The following is a 20,544-nucleotide window of genomic DNA, read 5'->3' on the forward strand; positions in this document are numbered from 1 at the left end:
GTCTGTAATGTAGAGCAATACCTTATAATGTCCGAATGGACGGTGGATTTATATTTCCCAGGACGAGTGACCTTTTTCAGTAAGGTATCATATTATATCTATGGTATTAACTTGCAAGCATATGTCATATTCCTTGTCATAATTGAGTTTGCAATATCCATAGATGTGTCGGTCATGGTACACAGGATCAACATACTTAATTTATATTGTTTTTTATTCGTCCGGGATCGTTGTGTTGGTTTTTACTGAAATTATTATGGCGGGAAATACTTAAGACGAATTCTACCACAGACCTGTCTTTATTTACATCGATCGTTTTTGATGTACTGAACACACAAACTAGTAATTATTGTTTATTGCTTTAGAAATTCGTAAAAAGTTCCGTGGAGTCGCATTTGATCTCTGTTGTAAGTGAAATATTACAGTGTGGACTGTCATACATAGACCACATGCAAGGGCGCGTATCAAAGACAAAGATGTTTTGGGGCGGATAATATGATAATGCCATTCGACTGGATGACTGGTATGCGTTAGGGAGCTACCATTTGATTTTTATGAGGGGGCTAGGATGAAAAATTTTGTCCTGCATTTTTTTTTTTTAAGTTGTAATCTCTGTCCTGCCTTTTTATTTTTCACTCTTTTCGATCCTGATTTTTTTTACATAAATTGTCATCCTGCATTTTTTTGCCAAGATGCTCATCCTGCCTTTCTTACTCAAAACTCCTGTCCTGCCATTTTTTTCAAATTTCATCCTAGCATAGATATGGTAGTCCGTATTTTAATGTTATTAGGCCACACCAATTTAATTTCTTGTTCTACGGATTTTTGGACTCCAAAATTTGGGGCGAGTGAGCGATTTGAAAATTTTTAATAAAAATATATTTAATTTGCAAATTTTTGAGGCGAAGCTTGAAAAGTAAAGGCGAGCGATTATAATTTTTTTTTGTAAACATAAAATAGTATGTTTTTACAATATTACAATATTAAAGCTTGATTTATCACTTGTACTTTGTCATTTCTTTAATTTCTGAAGTATTTTTTCCCTGTTCACCAAGAAATAATTAAATCTGGTCTATGTATGTGTGACTGACAATGAGACAATTCTCCATCCAAGTCATAATCATTTTAGGGACAACCTCTTAATGTTATAAATATCCCTTTTACATGTTTTATGAGGGATCAATATAAGTTATAATATATTTGTTTGTACAAAAAGGCTCATATTTTCTCAAAGAACTATATATCTATCTGGTATTAAATGGTCAAAACATGTTCAAGAATTTTGTAATATTCCTGGACTTTAACCATGTTAACACATTTACTTTAACAGTTTAATATTATTCAAAATAAGTGAACCCCTCTTTTAGAAAAAGTTGTTTAGAAATATGATGCAACTCTGATCTTTTTGAGTACAAAATTCTAAGTTCTCAAAGGTTTTGTATAGAAGAACTATATACAAATCCTTGGTATTTCTATTTTCTTTTCTACATCAGTAAAATGACCCCTTGTCTGAGGGAGGGTTGTTCTCAACCTGATAATAACAAACACAGGTCAAAGTTCAGCCTTTTACACAGGGCTTTGATACAGACCAAACAGCAGGCTATAAAGGATCCCAAAATTATTAGCGTACACAATTCGAACAGGAAAACCAACGATATAATTTATATATCATGTATATCCAATCGGGAAAAAACCAATGAACAACATCAAAAAATGTAACTGCTGAATGACAGGCCCCTCAATCAATCAGGACAGGTGCATAAACATGCAGCGGCTATGGATAGTTTTGTTTCGCCAGCATACAATATAATTGCAGTTGAAGGCAAATACTTCAGAAGTTCTTTGTACTTTATTCTAACAACGAACATTTTTTGATAGGGAATATAAGTAAGGGGGAAAGTAATCAATTTTTTGTTCTTTACAGGTATTTCCACTGTTATAAATTTATATCGGAGCACTCCCGCTTAGGATAAATAGGTTTCATGCTGAAACAAATATTCTCACAGATATTTACAAAGTGTGGTGGGGTGCTTTTATGTTTAAAATCGTTATACAAATGTATACAGGTTAGACTGTGATTTTAAAAACAAATGTTGATATCTTTTTATAATATTTACAAAAAAAATGGTGCGGGAAATGGACATGATTACATTTCCGGATGCGTGAAGCGGTTATATAAAAAAAAATTAAAAAATTCTGAAAAAAATAGGCGCGGGCGGGTCCGTCGAACAAGGAATCAAATTGGTGTGGCCTTAACTACAAAGAGTTCATTAATAACTGCAAGGCCATGATTTATAAAAAAGAAGATGTGGTATGATTGCCAATGAGACAACTGTCCACAAGAGACCAAAATGACACAGACATTAAAACAACTATAGGTCACCGTACAGCCTTCAACAATGAGCAAGGCCCATACCGCATAGTCAGCTATAAAAGGCCCCAATATGACAATGTAAAACAATTCAAACGAGAAAACAAACGGCCTTATTTAAATAAAAAAATGAACAAAAAACAAATATGTAATATTTGACCAATTTCCATCATGTCCATTAATAAAATTACATCAGATAAAATGTGTTTTATTTATGACTAATTCATATCAGATTAAAATAATTTTTGCTCTGCATCCTTGGCAGTGTGTTTGGTTCAAATTCAGCTATATTTCGTAGTTTAAAATCTTTCCTTCATTCAAAATAAGGAAGGTGTGAGCGAAATCACCGGCATACCTGCCAACTTTCACGATTTAGGCGTGTACTACACGATTTTGACCCTTTGTCACGATTGCACGATCGTGTTCCTGAAAAACCCTCTAAAACACGATTTGGTGAAAATTTACACGAAAAATATTGTTGTTCCCGATTTTGAACTGTGTCCAATGGAGGAAAATCGTGTTCAGCCAATCAAATTTTGCGTTTTTCATGATCAAATTAATCAGCCAATCAAAAACGTTTTCTCTCAAGATTGTTTTAACATGCTAGATATTGAACTTGTGTTGTATTCCTCTGTTTGTTGGTCAGAATTGTAAAAACGTGAACATGGCAAATGATTTTTCAACTGCAAGGAGGTTCTTACACTGAATAAGAATAAAAGCATGGCTGATTGACAAACTTCAATGATGCAGTACTACCATGAATATAATAAATAGTAGTTTATTCACTAATTTATTGACATTACATGTACACTTACTGTAACATAATTTTATTTATGTATTCAATCATTTGAAGGAAAATGTACTCTTCATTATTTTCCACATGGAACCCCCCCCCCCCCCCACATCAACATGACAAATCCCTTAAATGAGGGACAACCCTTAGTCAAGGGGTCACTCTTGTAAAAATTAAATAGGAAAATGTAGATTTGTTAACTTAAAAATGGGAAATTCTGACATTATATTTGGAACAGCTTTTCTAAATGAAGAGTCCTATTATTTTGAATAATACAGAAGATATAAGGCCAAGAACATATCAAAATTCTTGGACATGTGTTGACCATATAATACCAGATAGACAATGATAGATCATAAGATGTACAGTTCTTTGGGAAAAGTTTCTTCAAATAATATGAATGCTCATTTGTACTTAAAAAGTGGTTTTTAATGTCCTAACATTGAGGGGGGATCCCTATGTGTTGTTCCCAACCTGATAAAAGTCCTTCTTTGTGTATAATTTTAAATTGGAAAAGTCAACAACTATTTAGTATCCTTACACATGAAAATAATTCCTGGTCTTACAGCTACATGTTCATATTTTCTGCTGATATAATAACTAGAATCATGCAAATAAACTTGAAAAAAAGGGATGTAAGCTCATCTTACAAATCATGCAAAAATGACACTTTTTCGCGCAAAATAGTCGTCGCAAAGAATTTTAAACTTTGAAATTGTTGTCGCGCGCTAAAACCCCCATGGGCATTTTCAAAAGTTGGCAGGTATGATCACCGGACATTGGAGGAACTCTCTGCCTAATTTTGGACGCTCAAAATCTTGAGGGTGAAACCATACAAACAGAAGATTTTATGAAATAAAAGTATGTTATGAATGTGTTCATACAATATTATCCAATTATTGGTTTAATCAGTTGAATGAAGTGAAATTATAAGTCTTGGATGCGCAAACACAACATACATACTTGTTTGTTTTTTTACCACAACAAGAAGTTGAAACTATTTTGCTACTATGATTTTCTATTAACATTAAACAAGAGCATACATGATATATCAAACATAAAGTGTGTTACTCACATATGTATTAATTATCAGTAACTTATTTTGTTTTCCAAATTTGATGCATGAACTCTGGAAAACTCATTCCCGTTACAATTTCTAAAGCTCAAATCAGCATTTTCATGGACAGGTGAAAAATTTGATACTAAATAAAATTCAAAGAAGTAGTAATACCCCTTGAAAACGTAAATTGTTGAGAAATTTGCATTTTAAGTACTCTAATGCATATATTTCTTGTCTGATTTTTATTACATTTATGTCAAAGGTTTATTTGAGCAATTTTTAGGACAAGTTTAAGAAACCTTGCTGATCAATATTGTTAAGGGTGTTTTACAGATTGGAAATATGAGTTATTTGGAATAATGTATTGCAAATGCTCTCACACGTACTTTTCTTGTTTGATTTTATTGAAACTGTGTAAAAGAACGAATAAATTATTAGAGTTATAGCTCTTGGATCAAAACGTATTTACGATAATAGTCTATTAGCTTGGAAGCATAGGATTGTGTTTGTTTACCTTTTTTTTAACCAGAGATATGAGAAACTAAAATATTAAAGAGGGATATCTTTCTAAAGAATATAAAAAAGTGTCCTTTCAGTACATGTTCATACAATTAAATGTTTCAGAAAACACATCTTTGAAAGTGTTTCATTATTGACATATACATGCACACTGTAACCTGGTAACTAGCAATAAATATATGTGATACAGGGAGGGATCCAGCCATATTTAAAAGTGGGTTCCAATCCAAGGATAAAGGGGACTCTTGGGGGGGGGGGGGGGGGAGGGACTCCAACTGTTTGTCCCCATCCACTATTGTGATACTCTTTTATAAATCTTGCGTCAGCTTTTCTCGTTTTTATTTTATTTTTTAGATGGATCAATTCATGTTCTACAATATTTAGTAATTTTTTTAGTCTATTTAATTATTTACATGTAGGCAAAACATTTTACCATTTTGCCAAGTTTGTTTATTGATAGTTGTAAAATATTATTATGTTACATGTATTAATATTGTATGGATGTGATACTCAGAATTTCATGCCTGTCTGAGAGTTTTCTAAGACTTCAACTTATTTAACCAAGTGACATAAAGGCTTCAGCATGTTCAGTAAAAGTGAAAATAAAACTTTAAAAAAATAAGTGAAGAAAATGACATACCATAGTTTCTATGTACATGTACTGATTAACATACCTTTGGAATGTTTACACCTTTTTAAAGTTATGATGTTGCACACCTCGAGATTAAGTATTAACTTTATCTTTTCTTAGACACTAATGTACTCTTAAACTATTTGTGTGGTCATTAGGGTAAAGTCCACATTTTCCCATCTATCAGACAGTGACTTTAATGTTGATTCTCATGATAGTTATATTTTTGTTGATCAGGGAAACAGACCATTTTTATAATATATTAGTAAGTACAGACTTTTACATGGTAAAATATGTCTTTGTTATCTCCACATTATCATCAGTCAACATTTGAATGAATTAAATAACTTTTACAGTTTGAGTTCAGAAAATTCATTAACTTTTCTTCAGTGATCAGTCTGAAAGGAATTAAATTTTCAAAATTTACCTAAATTTGTCATGCAAGTACCATATTTCATAGACAGTGGCAGATTTACAGTATTATACCCCAGCCCCTTAATGGTAAGAGCATATATAGATTTATCCATGTTCATGATGTTGCCCTTTTCATCTTTCATTTATTTTGAAACACAACAGATGTCTTGAAATTTCATTAAAGTCATAAGAAACCTCAAATTAAAAAAAAATATGCATATGTTTTTTATAACTAAATGGATAGTTTTCATTATACAACTTATGTACATATACTTTTTTCTGATGAAAATTCTTTAATTAGTCCACATTTAGAAGAAGTTTACTTATATTTAATTGCTTGCTTCCAGCAAGCAATTCGCCGACATATTTTCCGTATGCATAGTGACCCGAGCGTAACCCTCCTCGTAAAAATCCGGTGACCACAATACGCATGGATCTGTCATTGAAATAAACAAATATCTGATTATACATGTTAAACACGTGCTCAATACCCATGCTTTTTGTGATTTGTTTACTATAAGGTGACAATCGGTAAAACTCGGCTTCAAAACACGGCATTTAATGAGCAGCCATATTTGTTAAATCATAACAAACAGAGAGAAAAAAAATTGACGATTATATGATATATTTGCGAAAATAATGATAAAATCGTGCACAGATGACTAAGTTTATGATGTATACATGCATTGGTTCAAGAATTGGACAAACATTATTTTTCACCACTCACTCGTTTCATATGACTTTAAGCCAGTAGATTACAAGTAGCATTAATGGAGTTACATATTTTAAAATTGAATCCTGTCTCTTTCCTCAAAAACACTGTTTTCTAGTACTTTGAATTACAAATGGATTATACCTGATGTACCTATAAGCTGTTCTGCTTCTGGTTTGAAGTTAACTATTTTAAATAAAACATGTACATGTATTTGAATACTGATAAATGTAGCTTTGGTATATTCAAGTTTCTACTGAGAGTTTACTAGTTATTAATTAATAGTATGAAATGTATTATTCTCAAAATACCCAGTTGAATTCATTTTACCTTACTAGATTTCTTCAAAAAACAAATACATGTTTATAAGAATGAATGACCAAAGGGAGACAACTCTATCTTTCAAACTTTTATTTAAAATTCATCTAAAATGGACCATGAATCACCTGAGTCTTCTAATAATGGTGCTTCAATGTACATGATGTAAAATGTTATGGTTTAAAATTTTGTAATAAGAGATATTGAGACGTCTTTTTTTTTCTGTAACTTTATATGATAAAAGGTTTTGGAAGTGTGGCTTTTTTTCATAAAATTATGATTTAAGGTGGTTTATTTTTTAGGCTTACCCAACCTTTAATTTAATTTCAACATTTTACAATAATAATAAGAATTCATCATACTTGTCTTATTATCTATGCCAAGATCAAGATTGATGGACATTTTTAATATACAGATTTAAGAACTTGAAAAGTGAGAAAATAAAGTTGTTTTGATCAGTTGATCGAAAAGTCACTTCAACAACTTTGAATTTAAAATAATAAATTTAAGCCATTAACAACTTTAGACATACTCTTATTGTATATTCATATATGTCAAAATTACAGCAATTAAACCTTACGAGTCAATTATTTGCATCATAAGAGTGTCAATTTTCCACATATCTTAATTGCCTATTTGAAACTCATGATACTTTTCTTTCTTTGTAACATAAGATTTAGTCACTTGAAAAGATTACATATGACTGAATGAGGTTCAAGGGTTGTTATTTTTTGCTTTATAATTAAAATTTTGGTGTATAAACCAAAAACATTATAATCTAGCTAGTTTACTTGAGGTTGGGATTAAAGACATCAGGTAAAAAAAAGTATGTATTGGAAAGATTGAGTAATTGCTTTTGGAAAGAACATTCTGTTTTAGTACGTAAGAGATCTGTAAATTAATATCTGCATGATTAAGACTAATTTGAGTTAGGACATTGAACATACATACCGTCGTACGTCTAACACACCAGGCATAGTGCAAGGTGATCTTATGCCACAATATCTCAGTAGCATGAGTCCCAGCCTGATTTACCTAGACACCTGTCATATGGCCTTATTTTGTGTACCCAGACATCTGTCACATTGCTTTCTTTCATTTTACTTATACACTTATCATACTGTTTTATTTTTGGACTACCAAGACACATCAGTCCTGTCACAGTGCTTTGTTCTTTGTCTGCTCTTTGGTCAGGTTTTTGTCTCTTTGACACACTCCCCATTTCCATTCTCAATTTCATTTATTCTGGAGTACCTAGACATCTGTGACATAGCTTAATTCCAGTTTACCTAGGTGTCTGTCACATCGCTTTATTGTGCTTTATCCAGAAACCTGTCACCTGTTTACCTGGACACTAGTCAAATTGCTTTCTTCTGATTAACTCAGACGCCTGTCACATTGCCTTTATTATGGTTTACCTAGACACCTGTCACATTGCTTTATTCTGGTTTACCCAGACACATTTCACATTCCCTTTATTCTGGTTAACCAAGACACCTTTCACATGGCTGTATTCTGGTTAACCAAGACACCTTTCACATGGCTGTATTCTGGTTAACCAAGATACCTTTCACATGGCTGTATTCTGGTTAACCAAGACACCTTTCACATGGCTGTATTCTGGTTAACCAAGATACCTTTCACATGGCTGTATTCTGGTTAACCAAGACACCTTTCACATGGCTGTATTCTGGTTAACCAAGATACCTTTCACAGGGCTGTATTCTGGTTAACCAAGACACCTTTCACATGGCTGTATTCTGGTTAACCAAGATACCTTTCACATGGCTGTATTCTGGTTAACCAAGACACCTTTCACATTGCTGTATTCTGGTTTACCTAGACACCTGTCACATTGCTGTATTCTGGTTTACCTAGACACCTTTCACATTGCTGTATTCTGATTTACCTAGACACCTGTCACATTACTTTATTCTGGTTTACCTAGTCACCTGTCACATGGCTGTATTCTGGTTTAGCTAGACGCCTGTCACATTGCTGTATTCTGGTTTACCCAGACACCTGTCACATTGCCCTTATTCTGGTTAACCCAGACACCTGTCACATTACTGTATTCTGGTTTACCTAGACACCTGTCACATTGCCTTTATTCTGGTTTACCTAGACACCTGTCACATTACTTTATTCTGGTTTACCTAGACACCTGTCACATTACTTTATTCTGGTTTACACAGACACCTGTCACATTGCTGTATTCTAGTTTACCTAGACACCTGTCACAATGCTGTATTCTGGTTTACACAGATACCTAGACACCTGTCACATTGCTTTATTCTGGTTTACTTAGAAACCTGTCACACGGCTTTATTCTGGTTTACCTAGACACTTGTCACATTGCTGTATTCTGGTTTACCTAGACACCTGTCACATTGCTGTATTCTGGTTTACCCAGACACCTGTCGCATTGCTGTATTCTGGTTTACCTAGACACCTGTCACATTGCTGTATTCTGGTTTACCTAGACACCTGTCACATTGCTTTTATTCTGGTTTACCCAGACACCTTTCACATTGCCCTTATTCTGGTTACCTAGACACCTGTCACATTGCTGTATTCTGGTTTACCTAGACACCTGTCACATTGCTGTATTCTGGTTTACTCAGACACCTGTCACATTGCTGTTTTCTGGTTTACCTAGACACCTGTCACATTGCTTTATTCTAGTTTACCTAGACACCTGTCACATTGCCTTTATTCTGGTTTACCCAGACACCTGTCACATTGCTGTATTCTGGTTTACCTAGACACCTGTCACATTGATTTATTCTGGTTTACCTAGACACCTGTCACATTACTTTATTTTGGTTTACGTATGCACCTTTCACATTGCTGTATTCTGGTTCACCTAGACACCTGTCACATTACTTTATTCTGGTTTACCTAGACACCTTTCACATTACTTTATTCTGGTACACCCAGACACCTGTCACATTGCTGTATTCTGGTTTACCCAGACACCTGTTACATTGCTTTATTTTTGTATGTTTTTTTCCTAACCTGGAACAGTGGTGTCACAGTACAACATAAGAACTAACTATAAAAATCAATTGAAAAAGGCTTAACTCATCAGATGGATACAAATACAAATACTACATCAGATGGATACAAATATAAATACTACACAGTCCGGCCAAGTCCTCTCTGACAGAGAGGACTTGGCCGGGTTTTTATATAAAACAATAAGTTTTGCATTTAAAACAATAAACTAGGAAGGAAAGGGTATATGAAGACTTAAATACATAGGAAATGACATCAGTTATGTCAATAATCTATAGTAATTATGAGGATAGAGAAATATAATCCCTACTGAGACACAGACCTATTAATCACAGGATAAGAAAATAAATATTTAAGGTCATTGATGTTCAACTGTGGAGTGTAAAAAATTCACTGTAAATCTGCACCCCCCCCCCCCCCCTTTTCCAAAAAAAAATACACACTAAAAGATAATTTTAACAATTAAGGACAATTTAAAACAAAGTACAAAACATGAAAATAATACACAGATTAACAAACAAACAAACATAATCGCTTATAAATATATAAAACTAAAACTTAAAACACCAGGAAAACAATGTTTTATCAAGTTAAACGTAAGAACTACTTGATGAAACCAACTTTCCTGACTTCAACAATGTGTTCTATCTCATGTGTTTTATAAGTTCTGAAAGGCCTGAAAACAGTTTGAATATTTATTTAAATGAAAAGATCACAAGTTTTTCTTTTGAAATATCCTTTATTTTTCATTGTCTGTATTGAAAATACGCCCAGGAAGAAAGTTTTAATGATACATTTATAAAGATTAGAAATGTTTTGCAAAATTCTTATACTAAGTATGTATAAGTAGACGATTAAAATAAGGATGTATTAAAAGGGGAAGTAAATAATTAAATTTACAAAAATAGTAAATATCCTGGGTAATACACATTTGTCAGGTAAGAACCATGTTAACAGAAACTTACATAAAACAAAACTGTATATATAAAAATCAAGAACATGGTTCCTCAGGCATCAAAGATTTAAGACTGTGTTATTTTGTTTATTTTTTGCATTCATGCTCTAGTGGAGGATCCAGAATTTTTCATAAGTGGGGGCCCACTGACTGCCTAAAAGGGGGCCCACTCTGGTCATTTTTCAGGGATGCCCTATATAATCAACCAAAATTTTCCCAGAAAAGGGGTGGCCTGGGCCCCCTCTAAATCCACCCCTGCGCTCCTTGATAATAACATGGTAAATTGATTGATTGTTGGTTGCATTATAATGTTTTAGTCCAATGGTAATAAACATGCTGAAGGTAAATATAGAAGATAAGGGACCAGCAACAAGTTTGCTTTTCACTGTTGGTTTAAACATGAACATGATGAATGTAATAATTGTTCCTAGACTTTAAGCAATTAAGTCGATCAATCAATCAATTTATCAATTTGTTTTGTTTTGTATAAAAATTATTCAATAAAATTTTAATTGTACTTAGTATTCATATTTTCACTTTTATCAAAATCCCAATGTTTCTAATAGGATAAAACTTTTCATTTATTCGTATTGTAATACTTTTAAAATTTGTGACTTTTTTTTATGCAAAAACTGTTAATTTTTACAAGACTTTCACCTACAACACTTACTTTTTTACGTACTATGAACGGTAGGAATTTATACAATTTGACATAACAAATACGATACACATGACATGATTATTAGGATACTTCCATGGTTGGTTGGGTCTTCATGATTTTATTACTTGATATGGTAGGAGTATTAGATACCTAAAAATTGTTATTCTGATACAGGTGTGGTCGTTTTCACCTGAGATTCCCTCGTACTAAGGTTTGTTTAGTAAAAACAAGGGTAAGTAATTCATTAACTCTGTTTTACATGTTAATGTGTGATGTTGCATTTTATTTCAGGCTAAAATACTTTAATTTATTATCATGGTTATTACACTTTCAAGTATATACTAGGTATTCATCTGATAACATACTTTAATTGATAGGTGTTCACAAGGTAGACTAGTCACCTCAGTTTACCTTTGTTCAGGTAACAATGACCAGTCGTGATGTTTTGTTATAATACCATTGTTTTGTTTTCTTGAATAATGCATAAAAGTAGTCCTTTTCTTTAAATTAAGTGCAAAAGTTTGTTTTCAAATGTTCTTCAGTAAAACTAGTAGCCCTATTTCACACTTGAATATATCCACCCCAGGGAAGGATCAGCCCTTATATCAACAGTAAGTAGATGCATAGATGTATTGATATAAAATGAGTTTTGAAGAAACCCTGACAAACCCAATGAACATGTAAATGAGCTGAGGGTCTTGTTTAAGTATAGTAAAGATAATTAGGACCATGCATTGTAATAAATTTATACAGGTGAAAAATTTACAAAAATAGTATATGTTTTTATTTTGTTGCTCCAAGCATTTTCATATCCTACACCATTGAACGCTAGACAGATCATATATGTAAGGCATTAATTTTTATTATGCCCTCTCTCCAAGTGGGGTATTATTTTTTCTGATCAGTGTGTACATCCATCCATAGTATACCCTGTATCAAGTTACAATAGTTTACTATTAAAATTGTGGTCACATCACCTTCAAACTAAGTACTAATGTTTATTACGATATGAACTTTTTAAAAAATGAGGTTTTAACCCATTTCACTATTCACTGAGCATTGAAATGTGATCGTGGGAAATTAGTACAAAATGTTTGGTTCAGGTAGTTTACCATGAACTTGAGATGAATTCTGTTGGAATGATAATTTTTTATTTGATTAAGAACCCTAATTTTCTTTTCAAATAATCTTATTTGGTTGGCAATTCCTCTCAAAATACACAGATATTTCATTATTTGGAGGCATTATTTTATATAGTTTCTTTGGTTCACCTTGGCGTTAGTTTTCCAGTAGCACTTTTTTCTGCATAGCTGCATAGGATAAAACTAATCCTATTCATATGTTGTTCATGTTGTTTGTCACAGAAAATGAATGTGAAACTGTAAAACTACTGATTTTTCATGAACATGTATAGTCTTTTTTTCTCAATAAGCCACATTTTTTTATTTTGTTGGAGTATTCATATAATAGGAAAATCTTAGTTTACAAGACAAACTTGTTACAAATTATATTTGTCAATGCATTACTTTTGCACTCCCAAAGGTTGTGAGAATTAACTGCTCCCAAATGTTATTTGGTTCGCAGTAAACTTAGAGAAAATATTTTAAAGATAAAAGGTTGAAGTCATAAAACTTTGCTTAGTGCTCAAGTGCATGAAAATCATGCTCTAAGCATAAAATCCAGCATTTTGATTGGTTGATTTTAGAGTATGAATACAAAAAAAATATGCCTATTTTTTCTACAGACTCAAAAGTTCACAACAATTTTTCAAAATTCTTTTTCTAAATTTAACCAGGTTAAAACTTATTAACGTGACATACAGGGTTCAACTCAATTAATGCTACTTCAAAATTAGCAAACAGCTCGCTACCCAACCATACTCTTGATTTACCTGATATAGAAACATGCAATAATTCACAATTGGAAAGTGCATCTCTCAAATCATTTTCAGAAGAATGCACTGGGACATTGACTTTAACATTACTTTCTTTAAAGACATAAACTTCATCCTGTTCTTCCCAGACAAGTATTTTACATAATAAAGTTATTAAAATAAGCATGAATGTATAACATGTATAATACTTTTATAGAAATAATTGACCTAATTTTTGACCTGATATCTTAAGATTGAGAATTATCTTTTAAATGTATTCTGTTCAAATAACATCAATTTAAATTCCTTGTAGACTATTTTGTTCTTGAATATGTGAGAATTATACATGTAAGTGAACTTTTTCTTAAGAATTATTTTAAAGGCTGTCTATTTAAATGGTTATCCATGCTTAAACTGGCTACACAAATATAAGTTAAAGGTATTGCATTTAGAGTAAACAATTTTAGGAGATACTTTAATATCTTAATAAAGATTTCATTACATTTTTCAGGAATTAAAATGTCGGAAGTAGAGAGTGGTGGTGTTCCAAAGGAGGCAGGGGATTCTTCTGACTTGTATGTACAAGATAATCATTATTTCATATGAAACTATTTGTTTGGCATTTCAGAGGATGATATTTGTTAATTTTCAGTCAAATGATAAAGACTTAAAAATTTTCTTCTTCAGTGTACATAGTGTACAATTCATAATTTACTTTCATCAGGAATAGTAAAATGTCCTTTGAGAACTCATGGTAGTGTGCTGTCCTTGGGTGGACAAGGTTATTTGATTGATTTAAAATTGGTGTCTGCTTCTTCTCTGGTGTACAGGGTATAAAGGAGTAAGTATTGGTATCTGCTTCTTCTCTGGTGTACAGGGTATAAAGGAGTAAGTATTGGTATCTGCTTCTTCTCTGGTGTACAGGGTATAAAGAAGTAAGTATTGGTATCTGCTTCTTCTCTGGTGTACAGGGTATAAAGAAGTAAGTATTGGTATCTGCTTCTTCTCTGGTGTACAGGGTATAAAGGAGTAAGTATTGGTATCTGCTTCTTCTCTGGTGTACAGGGTATAAAGAAGTAAGTATTGGTATCTGCTTCTTCTCTGGTGTACAGGGTATAAAGAAGTAAGTATTGGTATCTGCTTCTTCTCTGGTGTACAGGGTATAAAGAAGTAAGTATTGGTATCTGCTTCTTCTCTGGTGTACAGGGTATAAAGAAGTAAGTATTGGTATCTGCTTCTTCTCTGGTGTACAGGGTATAAAGAGTAAGTATTGGTATCTGCTTCTTCTCTGGTGTACAGGGTATAAAGAAGTAAGAGCAAATACTCCTTAAAAGAGTCTGAACAATCTGTTGGAGAAGGATAAATAACCTTCTGGAAGACTGATATACATTTCAGCATATATGCAATCTTGTAATATTTTGTTTATGAATCATTACTTAAAAAAGATCTGTTAGACACCTTGTTAAACATAAATATGTTGAAAGTTCAAAAACTGTATTTTTGTGGGCACCATTCTTTTTTCTTTTTTTTTTTTTTAGATAATTGATTTATTGATGGTCTGAATTAAATCCTATAGAAAATTGTACTCCAGACAAACCGACTGACTTTATATCCACCTCCAGATAATCAAACCGACTGACTTTATATCCACCTCCAGATAATCAAACCGACTGACTTTATATCCACCTCCAGATAATCAAACCGACTGACTTTATATCCACCTCCAGATAATCAAACCGACTGACTTGATATCCCCATTCAGATAATCAAACCGACTGGCTTGATATCCACCTCCAGATAATCAAACCGATTGACTTGATATCCACCTCCAGATAATCAAACCGACTGGCTTGATATCCACCTCCAGATAATCAAACCGACTGACTTGATATCCACCTCCAGATAATCAAACCGACTGACTTGATATCCACCTCCAGATAATCAAACCGACTGACTTATATCCACCTCCAGATAATCAAACCGACTGACTTTATATCCACCTCCAGATAATCAAACAGACTGACTTTATATCCACCTCCAGATAATCAAACAGACTGACTTAATATCCACCTCCAGATAATCAAACCGACTGAACCTAATTAATTTTATCTTTTAGAAGCTCGTCATTTGTAACAAAGATCAATGTCACCTCTGAAGGAGCTGCAAATGGTCATGTGACAGAAAAGGTTAATGGTGAGGTCATTGTCAATGGACACTCTGACTCCTCTAATGAAGATAAGGATAATAAAAAGGAACCTTCTACAGATAATGTAAAAATAGAGGACATTAATCAAAATGAAAGAGTATTGACTGAAAAAGGTGAATCTGTTTCCATGGAAACTGAAGAAAGGAATATCAGTAAAAATGAATCTAAAGAAGAAATCAGAGAAGATGTGATTACCGAAGGACCAGATACTGATGACAATGAGACCAATGCCAAAACTACTGCAGAAACTAAACAAAATGAAAATCATGACACAAGTGAAAATCTGATAACGGAAGAAGATAAAACAAACATGCTACAAGAAATAGATCTGGAAAATAAAAATGAGAACAAAAATGTTGAAGAAATAGTATCAGAGGCAAAAACTGTTGAAATAACAAAAACAGTACAGGAAACAAAGGCTTTAGTAGAAAATGATGTTGTTTTGCAAAAGGAGATATATGAACCAAAGCCAGTTCTTTTGTCAGTCGAAGGTAAATTTGTAAAAGAACATTGCTCATATACACTCAAATCACATCTTATTTATATATATACCCTGATTCTTGTGACACCTGACCAACTTAATATATATCTAAAGATCAATGTAATTTGTTGGACACATTATGACATATTAGTGAATTCTATACCAATAAGATTACTGGGACTTAATTTATCAGATTAATGCACTAAAGTAAAAGAAGACAACTGAATATTTAAGTTGATTATAGTTTGGTTCCATTTTAGGCATTGAGCTTGAATCTATCAATGCAAAACAATTTAAAAGAGGCATGCATGACAAATTGTAGTCCTTAAAGATTGGTGTTAGCAGTATTTGTGTCATTATCCCAATTGTGCACAGACCAAATTGTTCTGAAATCAAATTTTTGAATTAAAACATAAGAATGTTCTGTAGCCTCGCCTGTCTGTATTGTTTTTGGATTAATGCCATTTTGTACAATAGAATGGTAGAAAGTCTTTTATGTCTCAAATAAAGTACTTCCCTATATTGACCCTCAAGAACAACATTCGACTTACTTAAGTATTTTGTAAAATCAAATTTCATTCCATGGTTTCAATTGCTTTGTAAGTAATATTAAACTTAAAATGTAAAAAGAAATACATTCAAGTATCCAGTATTAAGTAACATTAACTCAAAGTTCTGTGATTGTTAGATTATAATCTAAGATGCATGCATTTAAATACTGATATGTTAATACCATAGAAGTCATAGAGTTATTCCCCCTTTGTTGTCATGTGCAACAAAACAGAGGCTGTCATTGAATGATAAAAATACATTTCTATTTCCCTAATTTATTTACTTGATCTGAAGATGCAGTTTGGAAAATGAAACTAACAATTGTTGTGCTCTGTGCTAAAATTAGATAGACAAACAAATCATGTTAACCACTAAAATATAAACCATCATAAATAACAACACATTGAATTAATTTAATATGTTCAGGAAAACAATTGTTGACATTTCCTCGTTAAATGACATAAGATATAACAAACAATCGTATTTACATTCATTGATCTTAACACGGTTGAATGGGTCTAATAGAAAAGTGTATTATTATTGTAATCAATCAACCAAATCTACCTATAGATATCACCTGTGTCTACCTGTACGTTTTATCACCTTTATAACGATATCATTTGTAATACATATTCTCACCAAGATCCTCACAGTTCACATGATAATCTCCAAAAGATATATTTCTTCAAACTTTGTCAACTGTATCTGATGTGTTTTGTTTACGAGGCTATTTTGTTTACAGTTATTTGATTTATAAACAAAGGTCTAATGTGGACTCTGTTACTTCATTAACAGTGTGTAATTAAATACCTACATGAATGTGACCAAGAGTTTCTGTAACAGGATTATAATGTTTTGATTGCAATAGTGAATAGTGACTTTTGTAGAACTAGATTTATTTTTATTTTGCTCTAGAATTATAATTGTTAGATATTTTCAAAATTTAACAAGAGATTTTATAGTGAGATTAAAGAATTGAATTTCTATATAAACTGGATGTATTTAAATATTGCACTACATTTGGATGAGAGACTTATTTTGTTCAGTACTGGACTGTTTGGACAATGAATTTATCAACATCAGGTGAGAATGCATTGTACATTAAGCAGTAGTTATATTTGTTTTGTAGTTATAGAACTATTCACATGAAATTAAAAAGCAGTTTAGTTGTATTAAAATCAAGACCTATATGTATAAGATAAATTTGGTTCTATAAAAATCATAAAAAATTGTTTGATTTGTACACATGGTTAATTAAAAATATATAGGGCAAGTAAGCTTATAAAAATTATCTAACAATGAACAATGAACAATGCTGCTTCTGCTGCACACATAAATTTTTGATTAATAGCAAATGCTGGTCGATTGCGAATTGGGATTCTGCATATTGTGTCTGTCTAGTCATTTTTGCTAGTCTGAAGATTTTGATTACAACATTTGCAAGGCACTCTAATATAATATTTTACTTCTGTACAAAGTACAACAGCTTTGACTGCAGGCTTTGTTGTAGCATAAAAATGCAATTTTAAGAATAAGAGCTTCTTTTTTTTATGTTGTAGGGTTGTAAAGCATTGATCATATGCACATTTTAGTAGAAGGCTTCTACATTTCATAGAAAATGTGCTTTGGTCAAAGCTTTTCCAGCCCAATAAGATCATGAACATTATTTAAAGAAGCATTCAATTCTTTAATAAATGATTTAAAATAGAAATTCATTAGAATATTTTAGATGGTGTAACTGTAAGAAGTTTTACCCTCCATAACTGTTTACATAAGTTTAAACTCCTAAGTTGCCTAAGGAATTTGTTCTTATGTATTCAAAGCCCTATAAGTATTGCTTACGTGCAATAAATTCTCAAAAATGTAAGATATTGAGTGCTTATTTTAATCATGAAAATTGGTTTAACTTTTTCATGTTGCAAGTTCAAAGTCCACGTAATGTCATTTAAAGCAATGTAGAATAGAATCAGACAGAAATTTAATCATAATCACGCAAAATAGCAAAAATTCTCATGAGTGCAAAGTCCAAAGTATACATGTTTTACATGACAAAATCCCAAGTAAAGCCTGTAGCATACCTTTGTAGTACAGATATTTAAATGACAGAGCAGATTTAGAATACTAGGTGACAATTCAAAATCAGATGGCTCACAGTATGCCTGGCTAATTATAAACAGTCAATTGTCGAGATATATATAGTTATCTGAAAGATCTTATGACAAATGATGCAATATGTAGGACAAAATTTTTGCATCTTGGTGTTTTGTTTCAATTAATGAAACTTAAATATGAAGTATACATGTCCCATGGTCTGTCATATGCTATCCCATGATCTACTACATGTAGATGCTGTTTCCTTTGATATATCAGATGCTATCCCAATGATATATTAGATACTGACCCATGATCTATTAGACACTATTCCATGATCTATAAGATACAATCCTATGATCTATGAAATGCTATCCCATGATCAATTTTTATTTGATACTGACCCATGGTCTATTAGAAGCTATCCCATGATCTATGAGATGCTCTCCCATCCTGGCCCATGATCTACTAGATGCTATATCCTTTGATATATCAGAAGCTGTCCTGATATATTATAGAAACTATCCATGTTTGATGCTAACCCATGATCTATTAGACGCTATCCAATGATCTATAAGACGCTATCCCCTGATCTATGAAATGCTATCCCATGATCTATAAGATGCTATCCCCTGATCTATGAAATGCTATCCCAAGATCTATAAGATGCTTTCCCATGACCTATGAAATGCTATCCAAAGATCTATAAGATGCTATCCCATGATTTAATAAATGATATCTCAAAATCTATAAGATGCTATCCTATGATCTATTAAATGCTATCCCTAAATCTATTAAATGCTATCCCATGATCTATCAGATGCTATCCCAAGATCTATCAGATGCTGTCCTATGATCTATGAAATGTTGGTTCCCAAGATCTATAAGATGCTATTCTATGATCTCTTATATTCTATCCCATTATATATAAAAAAAAATATCTTAAGATCTAGAGGATGCTATCCTATTATCTATTAGATGCTAAAAAAAGCCTATCACATGAAAACCTGTGAAGAGAATAGGCCAGAAAGAATGAATCAGAAACCATCTTGTGTACACTGAAAATATAACCTAATAATAATGTTTCAACTTTCAAATAACTTTCTATAATGGTATAAAAATATAAGCCCTTTAAATAAGAAACTTGATCAACCTTGCCTTATTTGAATTGATTACATTTAACAATTATTATTATAAGATATGATTGAAATTTTATACATATGTAAAGAATTTATAGGACATTTAATTTTGATTCAGCTGACTGACTTTTTGTTTGTTATTTTGATCAAGAGACCTAGTTAATATAAGTACTAGATAGCCTGACAAGAAGACAATATTAAACAACTAGAAGCAATCTAAAACATAGCTCCTGTAAAATACTGATTTGTGTGAACACTTTTAGGTTGTTTTACTTTATTTTATCTAATTTGATTTTAACAATAGAGTACTTAACCATCAAATGGTATGGTTGTATATATATAAACTGTAGATACCTGTATAATTTATGTACCCACTCAAATATTACAGTTATAGTATTTACAGAAGATAGGCCAAAGTAAACATACATTTTCACACCAATGTAGAGTTGATATAATGTAATGCCCTTATGATTTATCTGGGCTTCTGCTTATCAAAACAAATTTAAAATCCAAATCATAATAAATATTTAACTGAATATAGGTATATCAGAGAAGATTTCTGTATAAAATACCCCAACTTATGCATATATTTTCTGTTGAAACTTGAGGCTTGTCATTAAGGAAAAACAGTTGCCTCAATTGCCTGGATAAAAACTGAGGAGGCAGCCACTTCTCATATGTTGTTAGCCTTATCCAAAAATTAATCTGCTACAAGATATTGTTTACATAGAAGTTGAAGGGAATATCATT

General features: G+C 32.1%; 1 protein-coding gene across 13 annotated transcripts in view; it reads left to right on the forward strand.

Annotated features, from left to right (window-relative positions):
* Positions 1-227: 227 nt before the first annotated feature.
* LOC139519197 (long-chain-fatty-acid--CoA ligase ACSBG2-like) overlaps positions 228-20,544 on the forward strand; it is a 50,162-nt gene continuing 29,845 nt past the window's right edge. For 3 of the 13 annotated variants that reach the window (XM_071311088.1, XM_071311087.1, XM_071311086.1), the window contains exons 1-3: positions 487-523; positions 13,837-13,900; positions 15,442-16,022. In XM_071311088.1, coding sequence (XP_071167189.1) covers positions 496-523; positions 13,837-13,900; positions 15,442-16,022 — 673 coding nt within the window. In that variant the 5' untranslated portion in view covers positions 487-495. Of the gene's footprint in view, positions 408-486; positions 524-5,620; positions 5,640-7,551; positions 7,645-10,739; positions 10,775-11,553; positions 11,685-11,994; positions 12,064-13,836; positions 13,901-15,441; positions 16,023-16,841; positions 17,648-20,544 lie in introns of those variants that run through there. The other 10 variants (XM_071311093.1, XM_071311090.1, XM_071311089.1 and 7 more) reach the window with 10 other exon arrangements.

The sequence above is a fragment of the Mytilus edulis genome, chromosome 4 (assembly GCF_963676685.1).
Source record: "Mytilus edulis chromosome 4, xbMytEdul2.2, whole genome shotgun sequence".
In the NCBI taxonomy this organism is placed as follows: domain Eukaryota; kingdom Metazoa; phylum Mollusca; class Bivalvia; order Mytilida; family Mytilidae; genus Mytilus; species Mytilus edulis.